This window comes from Mya arenaria, chromosome 4 (genome assembly GCF_026914265.1).
Source record: "Mya arenaria isolate MELC-2E11 chromosome 4, ASM2691426v1".
NCBI classification, from domain to species: Eukaryota; Metazoa; Mollusca; class Bivalvia; order Myida; family Myidae; genus Mya; species Mya arenaria.
In genome coordinates, this window is record NC_069125.1 from 2,927,598 (window position 1) to 2,949,016 (window position 21,419).

Consider the following 21,419-nt stretch of genomic DNA (forward strand, 5'->3'; position numbering starts at 1 on the left):
CGCACTTTTGTCACATTCTTTATTCTTTTCTGTAGGTGTTGACATTTTGAGAACAAACCCGTACAATATAAGGTTTTTGCATAACTTAACTTTTCATTCTCGGCAGTTTATCATTGTATGGTTTTAAAGATAACCTTCGCCATTTTCACGAAAAAAATATTTTTTGTCACTGTCAACAAACATGGTGGCCGAAAATGCCAGACGATTTGACATCTTTTCTATGCGTCTTTTAACCAAAAACATTGATTAAAAAAAAAAATCTTGGACTTTTCACAGATTTTTTTTCCTTGCATCTAATACCCCCTATCATCTTATACCCAGTCATTTATGGAAACTGTCCCAAGGACAAATAACAGGGCAAATGTCAAATCACTTATTTATTGACAATTTTATTAAATAACTTCATGCACTTTAAGGATTCAAAGTTTAAACACTAATTTATTAAAAAAATATTAACGTTTCAATTCTGACTTTAAAATAAAATGGCTGCTGTTTCTGAATTTCCAGCTGCGAATCTATATCATTTTTTGGCCCTGTTTAATTAGCCAATCAAATTCTTTAAAATGCGGGCTTTATATCTATATCACTTTTCGGCCAGGGGCCCCTAACTGATCAAGATATTGGCACTGTTAAAATGGAGACCTTTGTATTATTGGACGAGGCAAATGCTGTGTTAAGGGCTTATAATTAATAGTTATTTAATAATTAAAAATATTGATATGCCCCAGTCTTAACCCTCTTCATGTTGACAAGAGAGCTGACATTATTACAAACTGTTATTGCTACCATACCTGGGTCGTGTTTCTCTCTGCAAACTTGCTGCCCGTATAATCCTCTGGGCTCAAACCTCCACAGCAGTCAAGCTGCAAGCAAATGTAGCATTTCATTGTACAACATTTTTTTAAATCATTCTCTTTATTTTTTGTATAACTTGTGATATGAATTAATTCATTCTATTTAATGTACCAACTTATTTTTAAAAAATCAGACATTTACTAGTAGTAATATTTGTGACATGAAATTTGGTGGAAAAAAAACAACTGTCAACAGAAATCTTTATATGACTTTTTATAAGGTTTTAAAAAGGACACGGTGCTACAGTAATAAGACAGGGTACCATGGGACAAAAGAGCTCATTGTATATGGCAGTGAATAATTGCAGCATAATGAATTTCACAGAAAAGGTTAAAAACGTAATTTAAAAAACGTAATTTAACTACACTAAATCTAATAGGCTATTGTATCATAATGATCCATAATAATATTATGTTTATTTGTATGTTTCTTTATCATATATATATATATATATATATATATATATATATATATATATATATATATATATATATATATTTATTTAGCAACGTCAATTATTTTGCCGCCAAACGACGTGCCGCAGGTATATGACGTTGAGGTAACTTCCTGTTTATATTGTTTCTTTATATCTACTGATGAAGGCGTTACGCTGAAGCGTTTAAGATAATAAACTTTGTGTTTGTGTGATTTACTTTATTCATAAAGAAATATGTTAATACTTTCAGCATTTAGTTCTATGTAAGCAGGAGGGTGCACATTCTTGTCTCTACGAGGCCAGAATGGTGCTTCCGAAACAAGGTACAGGGTGCAGCACCCTCCCATACCCCCTAGCTAAACCCCTTATGACTGTTCAGAGTCTGCAGTTCTAATTGATGGATAAGCTTCAATGTTAACATACCTGTATCTGGACCACATCCCAGGCTTCAGTGATGGTCGTCGAGACGCTATACTTCTCCTTGATGGAATTTTTTAGGGTGTCATCAACTTTTTTTTCCACCTGAAGGCAATCATGTAAGTTGTAGCATCAGCTTTTTGCATTTTCTTGATCAATAATCAGGTAACAGCTTAATCATTCATAAGCATTGAACCTGTACCCCTGTATGGTAAGAGATTAAGATAATATATTTTATATGATTTATACAGAACTACCAAGAAAAAATTCAAGTCCTTTTCAAGGACTATTATATATTCAAGTATTTTACCCCCATTTCTTTAGGACTCAAAATCAAAGCACCACTTTTGCCTAAAACTTGCAAATAATGTCTTTTAGACTGTAATGCATAATAAGACATTTGCCCCCTGGTTTATTACTACCCATGTTGAGCCATTAGGTTGAAATCTAAATCAACAAAATTACTGATTTCCAGCATAAATTAACAATAACTGAATCCAACCATTAACTGCAGCGTGGGATATTAAAGGTACCCCTTCAGCCACGGTTTGCAACAAAATAGCATGGGGCTTGAAGAAATGAATGCCACAGCCAGACTCAGGTTATCAAAATCTTTTGGAATAAGTTTTATAAAAACTGGTCCATTAAAAGATGGTATCCCTATTTGCTATGGCCTTTAAAGTTAGTTTCATACACTGTTGACTAGTATAGTGTTGTTATGTTCAAGTTCTATGATATACATTGTAAAATCGAATTCAAATATTATTAGCACTGCTGTTTTTATCTTATTCCTCATGGATTGAAAGAGGTATTTTTCGTAATTGATGCCTTGTGTGCATGTCAAATTTAACCTACTGTAAGCTAATTTTGAACCCAAGTTTGATTGTATATATTATTCATAACTCATTTACCAATGAACAATAGGGAATAAAATGAAAACAGAAGTGCAGGAAACAAAATGGCAGTGGATGTTGAGAGTAACATTACCTTAGAACAATAAGGAATAAAATATCAGCAAAAGTGCTTGAAAACAAAATGGCAGTGGAATTTATGTACTGTGAAATCCTTAATGTTCGTGGGGCATTAATGTTTGTGGTTTTCGTGGGTTAGGTGATCCACGAATTCAAGATCCCACGAAATATAAACCCTTTATTCACTTTTTCAATTGCCATGTTACGTACATACTCTAGTATATTATTTACAGAGGTCGCAGTATGCAGTGTTAAAACCTGTCTCACTGTATAACTTACGATCATTATTCTGTTAATATATTATAACTGCCTTTAACAAATAATGAACCAAATCAATTAAATGTGTTTTATGCAGCAAATGACAGTTATAAGCACGTGTTTAAACGTGTGCTGTTAATGAAAATCTCCAAGTTTACAAGATGTGCGTGATGAGTGTCTGTACTCGATTTTTTTTATTTAATGAAATAATTAATCGATTACTAGTACAGTGAAGGTTACTAAGCACCGAACGTGACAATATACGCACCTTTTCGGTGTTTTCACAGTTTGCAAAATTCTTAATTGGCATTAAATGGCTTCCCCTATCTGTATTTATGATCAGGGTACATCTTCTTTTATTACCTTTATTCCCAAATAAATCGATAAGTGACATGGGTATATGCACTAATTGGCATGTCGTACCACATTAGCGAGTGTCATAAACCGAGTGACGTAGAAGACGGAAATCACGGGCCAGCGCGTGGATATTATGCAGACGATCTAGGACGATTGCATCTTCGATTTTTTTTTTTTCAAAAATGAAAATCCACGAATTTAAGTACCCACGAAATTGTTTTTTTTTCGGCAAACCACGAAATTTCATGCCCACGAACATTAATGATTTCACAGTATACGGTAAAATAAGCTGCATTTTCACAAGCTTATGGGTATGTTATTCAGTGTCCCTGAATCAGACAAAATACTCACAAAAAGACCATACTCATCAGAGTCGCCACAAATCATAGAAAATGAAAGTAATATCTCCACCCTCCCGCATCAGCCATAGCTTACAGCCTCTTTTTATATTCTGTATAAGCTTTTTTTAATTCATATTTTTTTTATTCCTTCTTTCTGCTATATAACAAATTTTTTGACGGCCCTAGCTTTCATGTTCCAAATTTCCCAATGTCAATTTAAAAATTCCATGACTTTATCCTGACCTTGAAATAAATCATTTTTTCTCTAACTATACCCTGACCATGGGAACACATACCTCTGACTTGTAGATAATAGAAATGACTCCTGCAGCGATCTCGCCCGCAAACACCAGCACCAGACAGAAGATGTACTGCAATAAATAACCACATTATATGTAATTATCATTTGTGACATTTTCGTTTTCAGTTTCATGTTTCATAAACAGGCAATCTACATATTGTGGAGACAATATCTGAGAATTATCTACTGTCAAATTTAGTATATATACAGTATATTATGCAACTACACAAAGATGGTAATCTATTGAACTTATGTCTAGACAAATTAGTGTTCACTTGAATAATAATATGAGAACATCTCGGAGACTTTGTTCTGAGACTATGTTTTAACAGTATAACAGCAACAACAAGATCATATAACAAACAACGGGCAGATTGTTCGGAGTTTTGTTAATATTTACAATGTTGTTATCGTAATTGTTGTTTACTTTAAAATCGTTACTGCACTAGTAAATTAATGGATGCACTTGTGATTTGCATTATACACACAAGACTTGAATAGAATTGAAAGACTTTTGCGTTTTATCTTTATTTAGGATTGTTGGGATAAGATTGAGGTGTGTGCACCGTAAACTGGTTTAAACCCCCCGTAAATATACATTTTACTGACCGTTCCAAGGCGGTACCTAACAATCCTTGATAAACATACCTAGTTTTTTATATACAGTATGTATGCACTGTGCTGCTTGTGGAGTTTTGTGCTCTTCTTCCATGTTTCTTGTTTGTGATTTTATGTTATATGTCTTTGGCATTTACCCAGTGCCATTAAACCGGGTTTATGTTTAAACGTTTTGCTACTGAGCTTGTTTCTGTAGCTTTTTGCATAGTATTGAGAAAACTGTCTCAGCTGTTCTGGTTTTATGCAAATCTATGAGCACTTTTTTAACTTTTAACAATGTTCTAAACAATCAGCACATTACTCATAAAAGCTAGTAACAGCAAATAAAATCCTTATATCATAAAATGTTGGCTTTCTGCTATAAACAACTGTGTTGATTAGAATTGTTCACATTGATTTTTGAGTTCAACACTCCCAACCCAATTAAGCCACTTGAACTTATGTATGCTGCGGGGGAAGTTTACTCAACTCTTTAAACAAAAATAAAATCCATTTTCATTAATTTTGTTCTGTAAATGAATCGTACCCACCCTGATTGGCACAAACGCTGGTGGGGGAATATCAATATTTCAGGGAGATATTTCTTCACTTGACAAAATGTGCTGATTTTCTTAAAGTAGAATCCTTGGAGACAATCTCAAACCACAATTTCTGAGATCTGGTTTTTAACAGATAATCATAATGAATGGTTTTTCTTCATTGGTTTAAATTAAACAAAACTTGTGCAGATTTCTAGAGTAATTTTCTTTTTTCTAGAGTAATTTTCTTTCTTTTTCTGATCAGTGATTGTAATTGTTCTAAGTAAACTAGTAAAGATTTTTATCGCGAATCTTTCCAACACTTATAATGATAGAACTGGTTTGATAAACTGGTATTGACTTCACTGCCATAAAAAACTTAATTAATTACTTAAGTCACCAATTACTAATATTGTGTTTATCAGTATGAAAATAATTGAAATCTATGAGCTAAAATCTCCTTAAATTTTTAAATTCAAACTGTTCAATATCATTCTTACTTTATAGACCTTTAATTGTTAACGTCAAAAAACTTAAAATGGCACATTATTTCCATAAGTTAAGTGACAACAATTAAATTTTGTTTATCATGTGACGATCCCTCAATCTCAGTCAAATCCCTTTGTAAGTCCTCTTTTAATTAAATGATAACATTATTGTATTGGAAATGTTTCTATTTCTCTGTTGTTTCTTCAAAATACATTGGGTCAGTATATCTTCATACAATAAAATATTTAAAAAATAAAATTAATGTGAACAAGGGAGGTAACTCCTACCAGTCCCAGCAAGCATTTGCTTCCCCTGATGGCCCCACAGCATCCGAAGAAACCAACGAGGAAAACAAACACACCAAACGCAATCAGCATGTACGCAGCATATCTGAAACAAGGATAGAGGAAGTTTGAATAGTTACTACTTGAATGTTTTGTTTAACATTGTCATAAATCAAAGTGTTTATAATTAGATTGAATGTTTTGAAAGATGTTTTAAAAAAAAAGATATAAAACTTCCTTTATGCAGACTTGAATTGAAGCCTGGCTGATGAGGAAGTTATGACTTTTGGTATATTATCAAGCTTTCTGCCTAGAAATCAATTTCTTCATTTCCATGGCAACATGTTTCAGTCAAATATACAATAAATATAGATATAAGAATGTAAGTGTGAAAGAAAGTGTTTGTTGCCAGGGAAATTTGATACTCTGTGATCAATGCATGGACAAACTTATTTACATAAAGCCCAAAGAATCAAACCTTAGTACATCCAGTTATGCGCAGTTAATGGAAAACCGAAAGTTGGCTATTTTTTTATCAAACAACCCAGTGGTCAAAATAAGCAGATGCCCGCAAGCCCTGCACTTGTGAAAGGCTTTCTGGGCTTGCTCAAATTCTGGGTTTAATACAGCAAGGCTTGTTCAATAATGTAATGCCAAGCAGTAGTTGTATATGAATTCAGACTTGTTCATCCAAAAGAATAATTTAAATGACTGACAACCACAAATTGCCGTTAACTTTTCAGACTTCTTAATAAAATAAAAAATATTTGAACTAACGGGAATACCGCTGTGATCAACCTGATCAGATTTCCTGGGTCCATGACTAAAATTACTTTTTGCCACTCAGTGAACATAGAGCCTTAATTTATACAAATATACAACATGTGTAGCCTTGAAGACCCGAAATAAACAAAAGCAGCATTTGAAAAGAAACCTATGTATTGGTATCCTATCAAAATGACACACCCTTAATTTTTCAAATGAAACCCTGTTGAAAATCCCCAGGGAAAACCTTGACTTACTTAAAGTACTGGTCGTGTGTGTCCACATTGAGAACGTCGAAGTAGCTGTTGATGTTCTTGTCCACGATCATCCATACCCCAACACCGAGGATGGCCGCACCTGACAGCTGCATAACAAAAGGTTTAAATTTACTTGAATTTCAAATTCAAACCGGCTCACAGTACCAGATCAAACCGGCTCACAGTACCAGATCAAACCGGCTCACAGTACCAGATCAAACCGGCTCACAGTACCAGATCAAACCGGCTCACAGTACCAGATCAAACTGGCTCACAGTACCAGATCAAACTGGCTCACAGTACCAGATCAAACTGGCTCACAGTACCAGATCAAACTGGCTCACAGTACCAGATCAAACTGGCTCACAGTACCAGATCAAACCGGCTCACAGTACCAGATCAAACCGGCTCACAGTACCAGATCAAACCGGCTCACAGTACCAGATCAAACTGGCTCACAGTACCAGATCAAACTGGCTCACAGTACCAGATCAAACTGGCTCACAGTACCAGATCAAACTGGCTCACAGTACCAGATCACATATCAAAAACATGGTAAATATAATATTCAAAATTTCCTCTTTTTTTATTTGTCATGCTTTTCCTCAAAAGATGTGATAAATGAAACAATCATTGATTTAAAATAACACTGTTTTAAGCATATGTAACGAATAGGCTTATGTATTCAAATGAAATGACCTGCACTGATTATCTGTCACCTATAAATATTTTGCTCCATATGTAGAGCAATTTTACTGTGTTTCTGAACTCGTGCACATATTTTCATATAAATTCAATAACATAGGGTTAGGGTATACATAGTTTAGTATTTACTAATTATTTTAGTTTAATTATGCAGATAATTTAATTACAGTCAAACCCTGTTGGCTTTCACTCGCTTTGCTCGAATTCCTTGTTGACTCAAACTAGATGTAAAGGACTGATTTATTTATACTGAAGGTAAACAAACCTGAGTGATTGGCTCGAATATTTTGAGGCTTTAGGTATTTTTGCCAGTCCCTGGAAGTTCAAGCCATCAGGGTTGACTGTATAAGCTAGTTTTTCTGTTCAAGTCAAAACCACCATAGGTGTTCATGAGTGATGGCATATGATGGGTCTTAAAGCTGCACTCTCACTGATTTACCGTTTTAACAACTTTTTTATTTTTTGTCTTGGAATGAGGAAATTTTTGTGAAAATTTCTGCAAACCAGTGATAAAAGACTGCTGACAAAAAATCAGATTGTAGATTTTCATATTTCCATTCGAAAATGAATGTTTTATGGCTTATACCGTTACTAACGGTTTAAGAAAAATGCATAAAACACCAAATTTTGAACTTAAATATAAAATTCTACGATCTGAGTTTTTATCAGCAGTCTTATTTAATTGGCTTTCATGGATTTTGCAAAAAATAGCTCGTTCCAAGACAAAATATTAAAAAGTTGTAAAAACGTTCAATCTGTGAGAGCTAGTGCAGCTTTAAACCAAGGTTAAAACAAGTATGACAGTACAAGTTATCAAATAGATATAAAACAAGAGTGCCACAGAGCATACACCCAAGCTCATCTGTTTTTACTTCTCCAGTCTAACAAGGGGCATAATTTCACAATTTTAATTTAATTTCAGTTATTAATAATGACCATGACTGGAGTTTTTCACATAGATGTCATCGCCAACACCGTCTATGAAAAAAACCCAGACAAGCCTGAATAAGGTAGTCATGACTTATCTACTGTGGTATTTTATTGAAACAACTGTGACAGGAGTTCCTTGACAGCTCTGTGTTGAAATCGAATCAGATATAACCAGGAAGATTACAGTATATAATAATCAGCAAATGTCTTGAAACACACTGACATTTTTTTTAAAGTGCTTTTTTTGAAGTCATTTATTTATGACTAAGCACTTATCATTATGACAGCCTTGAATCTGATACATATGATACCATGATTGTAATAAAATAAACAAGTTGAAACTTCCTGATTTAGATCATGCAAAGGGCGTTGACAATTTTGCTCATATCATTACTGTCAATGAATAGTCCCAAATCAAACATACAGATTTATAAAGAAATGGGGAATGTATAGAGAACTTTGAAAGTGGGTTATAATGCTTACAGACAGGATTTTGACACCTCCGCATGGGAAATAGACTAACTGGATTTTTTTTTCAACAGACACCAGGTACTACCCCAGAAATTTTGCTAAAAATCCTTCCTCCAGGGGTGGGTTAATAGGCAACACAATTTGCAGTTTGATTTTTTTTGATATGGCAAATCCTTCACGTTAGGGATTGGAAGAATCCCATATAACACGTTTATAATTTTAGACTAGATAAAACCCTATTAAAACCCAAACATTTACTTAAAAAAGCATAAACATGTCAAACAACCAAACATAAACCCTGCATTATTTAAGAATCAAATAGACCATTAAATGACCAATGTACATTTTAAAAACAGCAACAAAAGAAAATAATACAAGCATGTGACAAGGAGCTCATTAGCTGGACAACATACAAGGCTGCATTTAGACAGATGGACATAACCCACTGAATGAATGGACATACCCCACTGTGTCATTTACATGTTCTACAAGTCTTTTTTGACAGAGGTTAAAGGGAAACAAGTCTTTCTGATCTTTGCTTTTCATGAACTAAGCTGAATGGAAGATATTGAATATAGAGATTTTCTATATACCAAAGCAATTTAGGGGAATTCTTTTCCCCCGATATTTAAGAGAGCAAAAGGCTTATTTTTAAATAAGTATAAACATTTTTTACAGCTTTTTAGAAGTTATATTTTTTTAATGATGATGATGATCATCATCATCATGATGATGATGATGTTGATGATGATGATGATGATGATGATGATAATGATGATGATGATAATGATGATGATGATAATGATGATGCTGCTGTGCTGCTGATGGTGGTGATGATGATGATGGCGGTGATGATGGTGGTGATGATGATGGTGATGATGATGATGATGATGATGATGATGATGATGATGATGATGATGATAGTGATGATAATGACACTGATGCTGTTCATGATGCTGATGATGATAATGAATGCCTTTGCTAGTGCTATTGCTGCTGCTGGTGATGGTTTCTCCACACTAATATTGTTTGATACAGGGCAGCTGATTACACCAATTTGGAAGAGACTTTACCTCACTGTTACATAGCCTTTTTCTTTTATGAACCCATGATGGTAAATCAAAGCAAGTTTTTGAGCTGAATGGTTTGTGGTTTCAAAACAGGCTGAACATGCTGGATCTCCTTCCTCTACTTTTTTAGTACAATTTCACCGCATTGTTTGTACTCCTACACAGGATGTGGTCACTTTATTGAATACACAATTGTTACATTCAACCAATTTTAGTTTTCTTATAAACGCATACTTTTTTCCTTATTGATTGTTGCTTTAATCCCCATATATATGATGTTGGGTCATGAGGCACTAGAAATCAGCGTTATTTCACATGCAAATTTGTCAATTGATTATACATAAATATTGGAAATTTGCTTAGTGGTCTCTTACCTACACCCACATACTACATATTTCTGTTTGATTTAGTTATAAAACTGACCATAACTGACTGTTCAAATCATGGTCATGATGACAGAACTATGTGATATATTAAATACAAAACATGTACTTGACATTATTGATATATGACAAACAAGAAAATGACTAACCAGTACATGGAAAATATTAAGTACATATTACAGTAGAAATTATTTCGAGACCAGAAGAATGTAATGTAAACAATGATAGTTCAATGAGCTAATGGTGGAATTCAGGATTTTGTTCACTTGTAATAGCCCCCCACTTAATACTCTCAGCTCAATCTTAAGCATACATTCAAGCATATTGGAAGCAGAACCAGTCATTATTTTATTGACATAACACAAACCTATAATGTTTATGTATGAAGATCTGTATGAAAGTACGGCAAAGAACTGAAAATCAGAAGTCAGTGCCAGAATCGTTTAGTTTATGTTCTTTGGAAAATAATCAGTAATCTAAAACAAGGAAAATGCCTACAAACTGGGCATGCGAATGCCTCATTAGCAAACTATGCAGATTATTATACTGACAGTGCAGAATCTAATATGCATGAATATTCTTATCATATCTCATTTTATTTCATACAAGTTGTCACAAAAGTTATCAAAAAATCATTACACCGCCTGGACACAGAAACAGGGCCATAACTCTGAAAACATTGATGGATTGTAACCTTTTCAAAATTGACCTGGATTAATTTGAAAGTTTAAAACATGTGAGCCAAAAATTATGTGAACCAACTGCACCTGTCATAAGGCCTAAAAAAAAAATATGTCCGTTTCGGGTAACCCGACCCTACCTACAAAAATGCGCCGACCCTAACTATTTTTTTCCGTTTCTGAGCAAAAAAAATATTCGTTAGCAAATTTAGAGTTACGAAGGGCGGATAAATGCAGATTTCAATCAAAATTATTGTTTATATGATAAAACAAAGTCAGGCAATGACAGTAATGTAGGAAAGACTGCCATATGCAAGAAAACACTCTGAACTTACGACAGATTTTGAATTTTTTTTTTTTTAAATCAAAAAAATCCCTACCTAACCCTACTTAGAAATTTTGGGAAGGTTACCCTTAACAAACAATTTTTTTTTTTGCCTAAGTAATAGTCCAAATCAAGGCAAATTATACGCTAAAAAGGGGCCATAAGACATAAAAGACATAAATATATGGACCAGACCTTTAAGAGCTGAGCAGGTTAGACTTCATACTTGTTTTCTGCAGTCTTTAGCATTTATACAATGTATTAGAAATGACTCTGAAATGGCACATGACCATCAGCAAGAAACAGTTAACTCTAATACATAAGTTGACAACATCCCACTGTCTCTTACCCAGAAAATGATGTTAAAGAATATCAACAGAGCCTTGAAACAGCCTCCACAAAAACCCATCTTGGTATCAGCTCAGTTCACCTGCAAGTATAAAAGGGGTGTTTTTATGCAACAGATACATGGATTTTATTGAAACATACCAGTGATTCATTTTAAATATGTTTGAATGTGTGTCCCTTGGACTTGCATATTTCTTAGCCATGGACCCCCAGGAAATATCTGAAATTCCCTATCAAATTTCTGTGCAATCATTGTAAATACAAAAAAAAAGATTTGGTTACCATGACATCCTTTTTAAAACAGGTAGAGTAGGCATTTTTCTTTATTATTATTCTTTATATTAGAATCAATGGAGATTTTTATGGTGTTTATAAGTAATCTTGTGTATAAATGTTCAAGGTTTTAAACTACATATATATTAAAAACATAACAATAAAAAAAATTAAACAAATCTTTACTTTTTTTACCAACTGACTATAAAAACGGTAGGGTCGATCTAAGCATCAACTGACAATGGTAGGGTCTGAGCATCAATTGACAATAAAAACGGTAGGGTCGATCTAAGCATCAATTGACAATAAAAACTGTAGGGTCGATCTGAGCATCAATTGACAATAAAAACTGTAGGGTCTGAGCATCAACTAACAATAAAAACAGTGTCTGCAATTGAGCCTATTTCATAGGTAGGGTTGGGTGACCCACATCAAATGTATTTTTTAGGCCTTAAATCATGCAAGGGGCAAAACTGACTAAAGAAATATTCTCTTTCTAGAATTAAAAGGGACAGTCCACAATAATTGGGATATTTTTTTTTCTTTATCAAAATGATCTGACCTTTTTATTCACACATACATTGTTTGAATAACAAAAAGCAACAGTCTTAATGATAGAGATATGAAATGCAATGATAAAGTATTAATAATAAAATATTAAAGCTAAACAGTCCTAATAATACATCTAAACCTCTCATCTTGTATATAAACTTTTGTATGAAATATGTTACCTTTAGCTTAGATTAAGACATGATTATCAAACCTGTGTGACTCAGGTACTTTAAATTATGGGTATTTCCCAGAACTATGGATGTTTATATAACCGATATAAATCATCTCAGAATGAGAACAGGAATACATACAATTAACACAACTGTGGCTGAAACTATGGAGTCTCTATTTCATCCCATCATGCACTACTTACCTTGATCTTGGCCTGTATACTTTGTATGATAATATCTGAGCTAGCTTCCTAATTAATGCATTTCCCATCAAAAAGTATTTCAAGAGCTTTACGAAGTTGATGATGCTATTTTATCTCCATATTCTATAATTTTATTCCTAGATTTTTGATGACCTTGAGGGCCTGTGAATGTCATAATGAAAGTCTAAATGTCATGTCATTACGTAGGACTTCACTAGTAAAACACCCATTATTTTGATGAACAAATATAATTATCTAAAAGCTAACCTAATTATAATTCTGGAGGAATATTGACAATAACACACACACAGTCATAAATATTGTATTGGTTTCCCATGATGTACTTTTATGTGTTTATTTGGCTATTATTTTAAAGGGTTTGACATTTAGAGAAATAATATTATGTAAATATTAAACTTATATGGAAGAAATGTTATGAAGAATCTTTAGATTGCAACATGTCCATTTTCAGCTGTCATAAAATAAAACAAACATCAAGACAAAACTTTACCTTAAAGCTGCACTCCCGTTTAGACAGCTTTTTATTATTTGTCTTGGAATTAGCCAATTTTTCCGTAAATGTCTGGAAACCAGTGATAGAAGACTGCTTACAAAAAGATCAGAACGCAGCTTTTCAAATTTATAACAATCGAAAATTAATATTTTATCACTAAAAGGGTTCACTTATTCTTTTAAATGCTTTAAGGAAAATGAGTTTTTTTCTGAGGTTTTCCAAACCATTGATATCTCTGTTCTAATTGTGAGTAATCTTAAGTGACTGATTTGAAGGCACTCAGATAGCGCGTGATCGAGTACATAGTTAGTACTAAGCAAGCCCTGCTCTTTCAAATGATAACCTTATTACATGACACCAACATAACTGCCATAAAGGCTTTTTGAAATACCTTAAAATTGAATGAGGATGCATCATAAAGTCTAAAACACAAATTCAGTATAATACATTGATACCCAATGATAATATAATCAAGACCACATATTCATTGATTCTTTGTCCCATGAGGTTGACAATGTTGGCATTATTCCCCCAAATTCGTGATAGATTCAGTCAGAGGTTCTCCCAGATATCCAGAATTGAATTAGATAGAAACCATTATTTGACTAGAGTATATTTCCCTTCCTCAGCTAATTAAGTCACTGAAATCAGCATTATGAACTCTTGGTTTACTGCTAATCTCCAGGATAAATATATCACATTGATTAAGGAACATCTAATAAATGTCAAAAAAGAAAATTAGCTGCCGCGACAATAAAACCCTTGTAATTCTGTGCAAATCCCTCGTTATGGTTTTGCATAATATAAATTGCCTACATCTCATTTCTTTGCTAACATGGCTCAATTCTGTCAGAAATATACATGTATCAACAGTCCATATTTTGTCAGAGACTGCATGGAATGATGAAGTAAATATTCTGTAAGTGAAAGAGACTGCATGGCAGTGACTGCTTGGCATGACATATATTGTCAGACTGAGAGACAGCATAGTATGAAATATATATTCGTCAAAGACTGCATGGCAGGAAGTATATATTATGACAGAGACTGCACAGTATGAATTATAATTTTGCTGTCAGATATATCGTAACTCTGTCAGAGACTGCATGGCATGAGATAATATATTCCGCCAGGGACTGCACGGTATGAAGTATATATATTCTGTCAGAGACTGCATGGCATGAGATATATATTCTGTCAGGGATTGCACGGTATGAAGTATATATATTCTGTCAGAGACTGCACGGCATGAGGTATATATTGTGCCAGGGACTGCACGGTATGAAGTATATATATTATATCAGAGACTGCATGTCATGATATAAATATTCGGTCAGAGACTGCACATTTTGAAGTACCTTATATATAGTGTCAGAGTCTGCATGGCATAACATAAATATTCAGTACGAGACTGCATGGTATGAAGAAATATATTCTAACCGAGACTGCATGGCATGATATAGATATTTTGTCAGAGACTGCATGGTATGAAGAAATATGTTCTGTCAGAGACTGCATGGTATGAAGAAATATGTTCTGTCAGAGACTGCATGGTATGAAGTATATATTATGTCAGAGACTGCATGGTATGAATTGTATAACTTTGCTTTCAGATATATTCCGTCAGAGACTGCATGGCATGAGGGTATGAAGTATATATATTCTGTCAGAGACTGTATGGCATGAGATATATATTCTGTCAGGGACTGAATGGTATGAAGTATATATTGTGTCAGGGACTGCATGGCATGAAGTATATACCTATATTCTATCAGAGACTGCATAGCATAATAGAAATATTCTGTCAGAGACTGCACATTTTGAAGTATATATTCTGTCAGACACTGCATGGCATGATATACATTTTCAGTCAGAGACTGCATGATATAAAGAAATATATTCTGTCAGAGACTGCATGGAATGATATAAATATTCTGTCAGAGACTGCAAGGTATGAATAAATATATATTCTGTCAGAGACTGCATGGTATGAATTGTATAATTTTGCTGTCAGATATATATTCCGTCAGAGACTGCATGGCATGAGATATATATTTTGTCAGAGATTGGATGGCATGAGATATATATTTTGTCAGAGACTGCATGGCATGAGATATATATTTTGTCAGAGACTGCATGGCATGAGATATATATTTTGTCAGAGACTGCATGGCATGAGATATATATTTTGTCAGAGACTGCATGGCATGAGATATATATATTCCGCTAGAGACTGCATGGCATGAGATATAATTTCCATCAGAGGCTGGTACGAAGTAATATCTTCAGTATAAACTAGTACATTTAATATAAATAAGCCTAATAGACAATAGCATTATAACCTACATGGAGCAGGTTTACAGAATTGAATGCAAAGTAGTTTCAGAAATTCCAGAACATTACTTTACAAAAATAAGCCATAACATATACTTCAAAGAAATAAAACCAGATGTTACATTCATAACCACATGTATATGTTATAATCTGGTGGCAAATAAATGAAAATACCAGCATAAAACTCAACATACCTGTACAAATACAATACCAGCTCAGCACATTCACAACAAAAACATAGAAGTGGCTGTTGTTATCAACTTATATCCAACAGTGTCTGCAATCACAGTTTGTCACAGAGTTAAGATAAATTTGCAACAATGTAACTCAAAAGAAAACGTAACTCTGTATCTCAGATGAAACTTAAGATTACAGGTTATCAGATGTTTGCTGTATTGATTTGATCGCCCAGCTCATACTGTTTGTTGGCTAAGCAGAGAATATTGACAAGTTCCCTTAAGCTTGCCGAGTGCTAAATGAAACAGGCCATCTTTTCCTGCAATTTCCAATAATGAACAGCTTCAGGTGACATAAAAGCTCTATATACGGCACACGCAATGGTGAAAAGTGTCATGTAACGGCTTGCAATAAACATAACAAAGTTGGGAAATTAGCTGATTTTGTGCGAAAAAAGAAATGGTAAAAAGAAATGCGAAAAACAATGCACCTATAGGATTCGCTTATACTAACATTTCAGTCGAGGAGAATTCAAAGACAAAATATGTGTTTATGTTAAATGTTAAACATGTCTTAAGTAAAATATCATAGGACTTCGATCCTAAATTCATGTACCATTCATTCAGCAGTTAATTTTTCTTCATACTCCCAGTCCTTAACTCATTGTTTTTTCATCTGCTGATCTTTTATTTTGTTGTTTTCCCAAACATGTCTGTCGAAGGCTGATACACTCATCATAACAGCCATGCTTGCAGCTTGCCAATAACAAGTCTAATGGACTTTTAAATCTGGGCAACATATAGACATCTGAGTCACCAAATACAGACATCACAGAATTCCAGGGCACCTGTGGCACTTGATTCTTGATTCAGGAGTCAAATGATTAATGCTCCGACCCAGGACAAAAGAAGTAAGATTGCACATTTCAGTATTTCTTGGTTGGTTTCTTTGAACTTTCAAGTGCTTGTCACAGAGACAGCGCGCTCGACTATTCCGCCGCTTTTCAGTGTAAGGATTGAAAAGTTTTGGCGAAACATGCATGGATCACTGTTAGATTAGATTTCAATGCAATACATGATGTGCGGAGATATTAACATAAATGTGGTTTCATGCAAAATTTTAACCAGAATTTTAAAGTGTAATAATAAAGGACCATTATTTTTGCAAAACACAGTTATCTAACTTATCTAACTTAATTATTCAATTAGGTTTGGTGGTTGAATACCATTGTATAAAGTCTCAATGCAATACATCAAGTAGTTGCTGAGATATTATCCTATGTGTGCTAACATGCAAGACCTTAACCAGAATTTCTAAGTCGCATAACAAAAGGGCAAAAACTATAGAATATGAAAGATAGAGTTATCTTACTTAATTAAATAAGAAGGTTAAATGGTTGGGAGCCTGTGTGTAGAGTTTCAATGCAATACATGATGTATTTGCTGAAGCATTGACTTAAAAGTGGTTACATGCAAAACCTTAACCAGAATTTCTATGTTGAATAAAAAAGGGGCCATTATTTGAAGTTAATGCAAACTAGAGTTATCTTACTTGGTTATTTAAGTAGATTGGATGGTTGAGTACCACTTTATAAAGTCTCAATGCAATTCATCCAGTAGTTGTTAAGATATTAACCTATGTGTGCTTACATGCAAAACCTTAACCAGAATTTCTGAGTCGAATAATAAAGGGCAATTATTTGCATTAAATGCATACTAGAGTTATCTTACTTGGTAAATTAAGTAGGTTGGATGGTTGAGTACCATTGTATCAAGTCTCAATGCAATACCTCAAGCAGTTGCTGAGATATTAACCTATGTGTGATTGCACACAAAACCTTTACCAGAATTTCTAAGTCAAATAATCAAGGCCTATTATTTGCATTAAATGCAAACTAGAGTTATCTAACTTAATTAAGTAGGTTGGATGGTTGAGTACCATTGCCGATGCTGACGCTTGGGTGAGTAGTATAGCTCTCCTTATTCTTCGAATAGTCGAGCTTAAAAGTAGTTGAAATTAAAAACAGTTTTCCAAAGTTTAGTTTTAACTTATTTATTTTACAACAATTGTGGAGCAAGTTATTACAAAATTATAACAAATATTAATCACTCTTGTTGGCACGATTTTACGCGAGAGTGTGTTCTTGTGTTGTGGGGAAACCGGAGTACCCAGAGGAAACCAAATTGTCCGGCTTGGATGGAGACCACAAACCAAACTCACATGCGCCCAGGCAGGGAATCGACTGGTGAGAAGTGACCTGCTAGTTTTCGAAAGAGGGAGACCCTCAATTGATAGAAATTGTGGGCCAATGAGTTACTGAATCTAGCCCAAATATCTCAGTAATATTATGGGTCCCAGTGATTTACAGTTGGTTGGCAATGGGGTCCTGAGGCATATAATTGCATCCAGGAATATGTTTTTCTGCATTAGACAAATCCCTATCAATAAAATCATCATAATGTTTACATATTGAGAATCTCACAATTAATTAAATGATGTTTCTGAGTAATACTGGTAGAGAAGCAGTTTCGGACAGTTTTTATACATTTTTATTGAATTATTTATACGTGTTTAAATACCTACTAAAATTGTTCACAATTTAGATAACTACAGCTCAAGCTGCTATTGTCGATATATTTTCACATGTGTGACGTCACATATAGTGTATCTAATAGGGACGCAAAGAGGGTACTTACATTGTACTGATAAGCTTGTGATGAGAAGCAGTTTCTGACAAATCGAATGCGGGGCAAAATTTAAACCTTAAGATACTTTAAGGTGCCTACTGTGTGTTTTTATTATCCGTTTATTTAATAAACTAAATATAAGACTGTTATAAGAGAAATATTAATTAATTTTTCAGCATTTACGAAAAATTTAAACCTTAAGATTTACGACAGTCAATTCATACTTGAAATCAGGCAGACACTGAATATCAATGATATTTTGATTCATTTCTGATGGAAACTTGTGTTTGTATACATTTAAGTGAATGTTGGTATGAAACTAGCATGACAACCGTGTTCACAAATATGTACACAATGATCATCGTTTGTATAAGTCAATTTAGGAAAACCTTGTAGCTATTCATAGATATGCAAATTAGGTTCACACGCATGTGCAATACGCTGCGCGTGCAAATCCCCCACATGCAAGTTTGTGTACAAAATGAAAAATAAACATTAAATAATAAAAGTTACTTACGTGTCTCGGTAAAAATTTCAACTTTTGATTGCCTAGAGTTACCATATACATGTAGTTGAATTGCAGTACCTTCTTTATGAAGATCTAAAGAAAGTACGCGAAAAAGCGATTTGTCGGAAACTGTTTTCCGTTGGAAACTGCTTCTCAACCAATATATTTTTATTGATATATTACTTACTTTATTAAAATATTCCCAAAATGTTTGAAAAAGTACTCTGAGAATTTTCCCAACAACTAATGATAAGACCCTTTTTTCCCCACAAAAAGGGTTATGGTGTCATCCTTAAAACTCGCACATATATGACAATTGATTATGGCTATTACTGAGTTTTATGTCAATATAAGTAAAGAGTGTATGTCTATCCTGATTGTCATAAAATGGAACCTTTTCACATATTTCCTTATAAATAAGGTATAGAATAATTATATTGTATGTTATAAAACTGGCCCCAATTTCTCGAAACTTCTTAAGTCCCATATAACACTAATCTAATCTCACTATTTGTGTTGTTCTATAAAATGTGTTATATTTACTTCTTCAAGAATTTCAGGAAATTATGTAGGAATAATCTGTATGATTATCAGAATAAACCAATTTTCGTTTATCAAAATCCATTTTCAGTTTGTATTATGGCTACTTGAAATAAGCGACTTAAGCCTGTTAAGCTTAAGAAGTTTCGAGAAATCGGAGCCTGGTTATTAAATACTTTAATACTGCTTAAAATTGTTTCATGTGTGCTAGCCATACTAAAAAGGCACTGTCAAACAGGACTTGCAGTATTTTTTGCTATACTGTAAGACTTAGGAGATGAATCAAAATCTGTGGGGGTCTAATATATGTGACATTTGTGTTGGCAGTCAAATATCTTACCAACTGACCCAAGATCCTGCCAGAATAATGTGTAAAACACACATGTAATTTAAACTTAACATAGTATTAGGTTATTGAAAATTATAATATTAATATGTATTTCCTAAATGTTATCACTTTCCAGTTTCCTGACACCGAGCATTACAGTAATGCACTAGTCAATTGTAACCACGCCCCCCCCAGATCCGGGGAATAGCGGAGACTTTGACTTTTGGTCCAGCCAACCCCGGGTAAAATCCCCGCCCTGTGGGAACGAACAGACGGCAAAATATCCGCCAAATGCCCCCGCACCCTAGGGACCCTAGGTAAGGCCCATTTACCGCTATATTTTTGCTAACACAAAACCACCGCATTCACCGGCACCGCGGGGCCACCTGGAAGGTAAAAACACGCCCCATTTCCCCGGCTATCCCCGGTATACCCCCGCACCTGACTGGTGGCGTGTGGTGCATTAAGTACACAGTGGTCGGGATGATGACCTTATGACTGTGTGATTCAAATAAATAAAAAAAAAGCTTGTTACAAACGATTTCATACAGTTAAGACCAAATGACATTTCCACAGATAGTATTTCAAAAGATAGTACCTGTGTCCAAATAACTGCACGATATTCAAAGTTTTGACAAATATCCTCTACCTGCGAACGCCACCTATGAAAACAATTGTCAAGAACGATAATTACACTCCGATAATTACTGTCGAAGATAAGACCCGTTCGCCGCCGTACCGTTTTTCTTATGTAGGTTATAGACCACTAGTAAAATACACAGAGTAAAAGGTTTGGTTAGCCGGTATAAATCCGCTATCTTAGATATTATACTGTAGTGGATGTGACGGATCTTTGGTTCGGTGGATACAAACTTGACTGTCAATCCAGGGGTCGCAGGTTTAAATCCCCACCGCACCACTAGAAATACTAATCGTCTTCCGGAAGGGACATTAAATGGGGGTCCCGTGTGACAGTGCACGTTAAAGAACCAGGGTAGCTCTAACAAGAGTTACATTCTGTCTGTACACTATGCTCTGAAAACCTAAAATGACTATTTATCTTATCGGAGCACTCGCCGGGTGGGAAAGGCCCGAGTGAGAGTGTTAATAAGCTTACATGCACACTATATATATATAGTGGATCAGCCATGTAAACATGTAAATGTATCCTATTATGTAATCCTCAAATGGTTACTTAACATACCCTGTATGTAAAACGACGAATGTGGAATGTATATATAGATTTAGTGATAAAGGGACCATTGGAGATGGTTCCAAAAATAGGTCGCGCATATCTTTAAGAATCCATGATGACCTGTTCGATTATGAATAAATTTTATGTTCTGTATCTGTT

General features: G+C 34.2%; 1 protein-coding gene across 2 annotated transcripts in view; it reads right to left on the reverse strand.

Moving 5' to 3' along the window:
- Positions 1–20,797, reverse strand: part of LOC128231327 (CD82 antigen-like) — a 33,751-nt gene extending 12,954 nt beyond the window's left edge. The window contains exons 1-7 of one of the 2 annotated variants that reach the window (XM_052943997.1): positions 20,664–20,797; positions 11,781–11,861; positions 6,868–6,974; positions 5,849–5,951; positions 3,932–4,006; positions 1,715–1,813; positions 792–863 (exon numbers count right to left, since the gene is read on the reverse strand). In XM_052943997.1, coding sequence (XP_052799957.1) covers positions 792–863; positions 1,715–1,813; positions 3,932–4,006; positions 5,849–5,951; positions 6,868–6,974; positions 11,781–11,840 — 516 coding nt within the window. In that variant the 5' untranslated portion in view covers positions 11,841–11,861; positions 20,664–20,797. Of the gene's footprint in view, positions 1–791; positions 864–1,714; positions 1,814–3,931; positions 4,007–5,848; positions 5,952–6,867; positions 6,975–11,780; positions 11,862–16,019; positions 16,203–20,663 lie in introns of those variants that run through there. The other variant, XM_052943998.1, reaches the window with a different exon arrangement.
- Between the last annotated feature and the right edge of the window lie 622 nt (positions 20,798–21,419).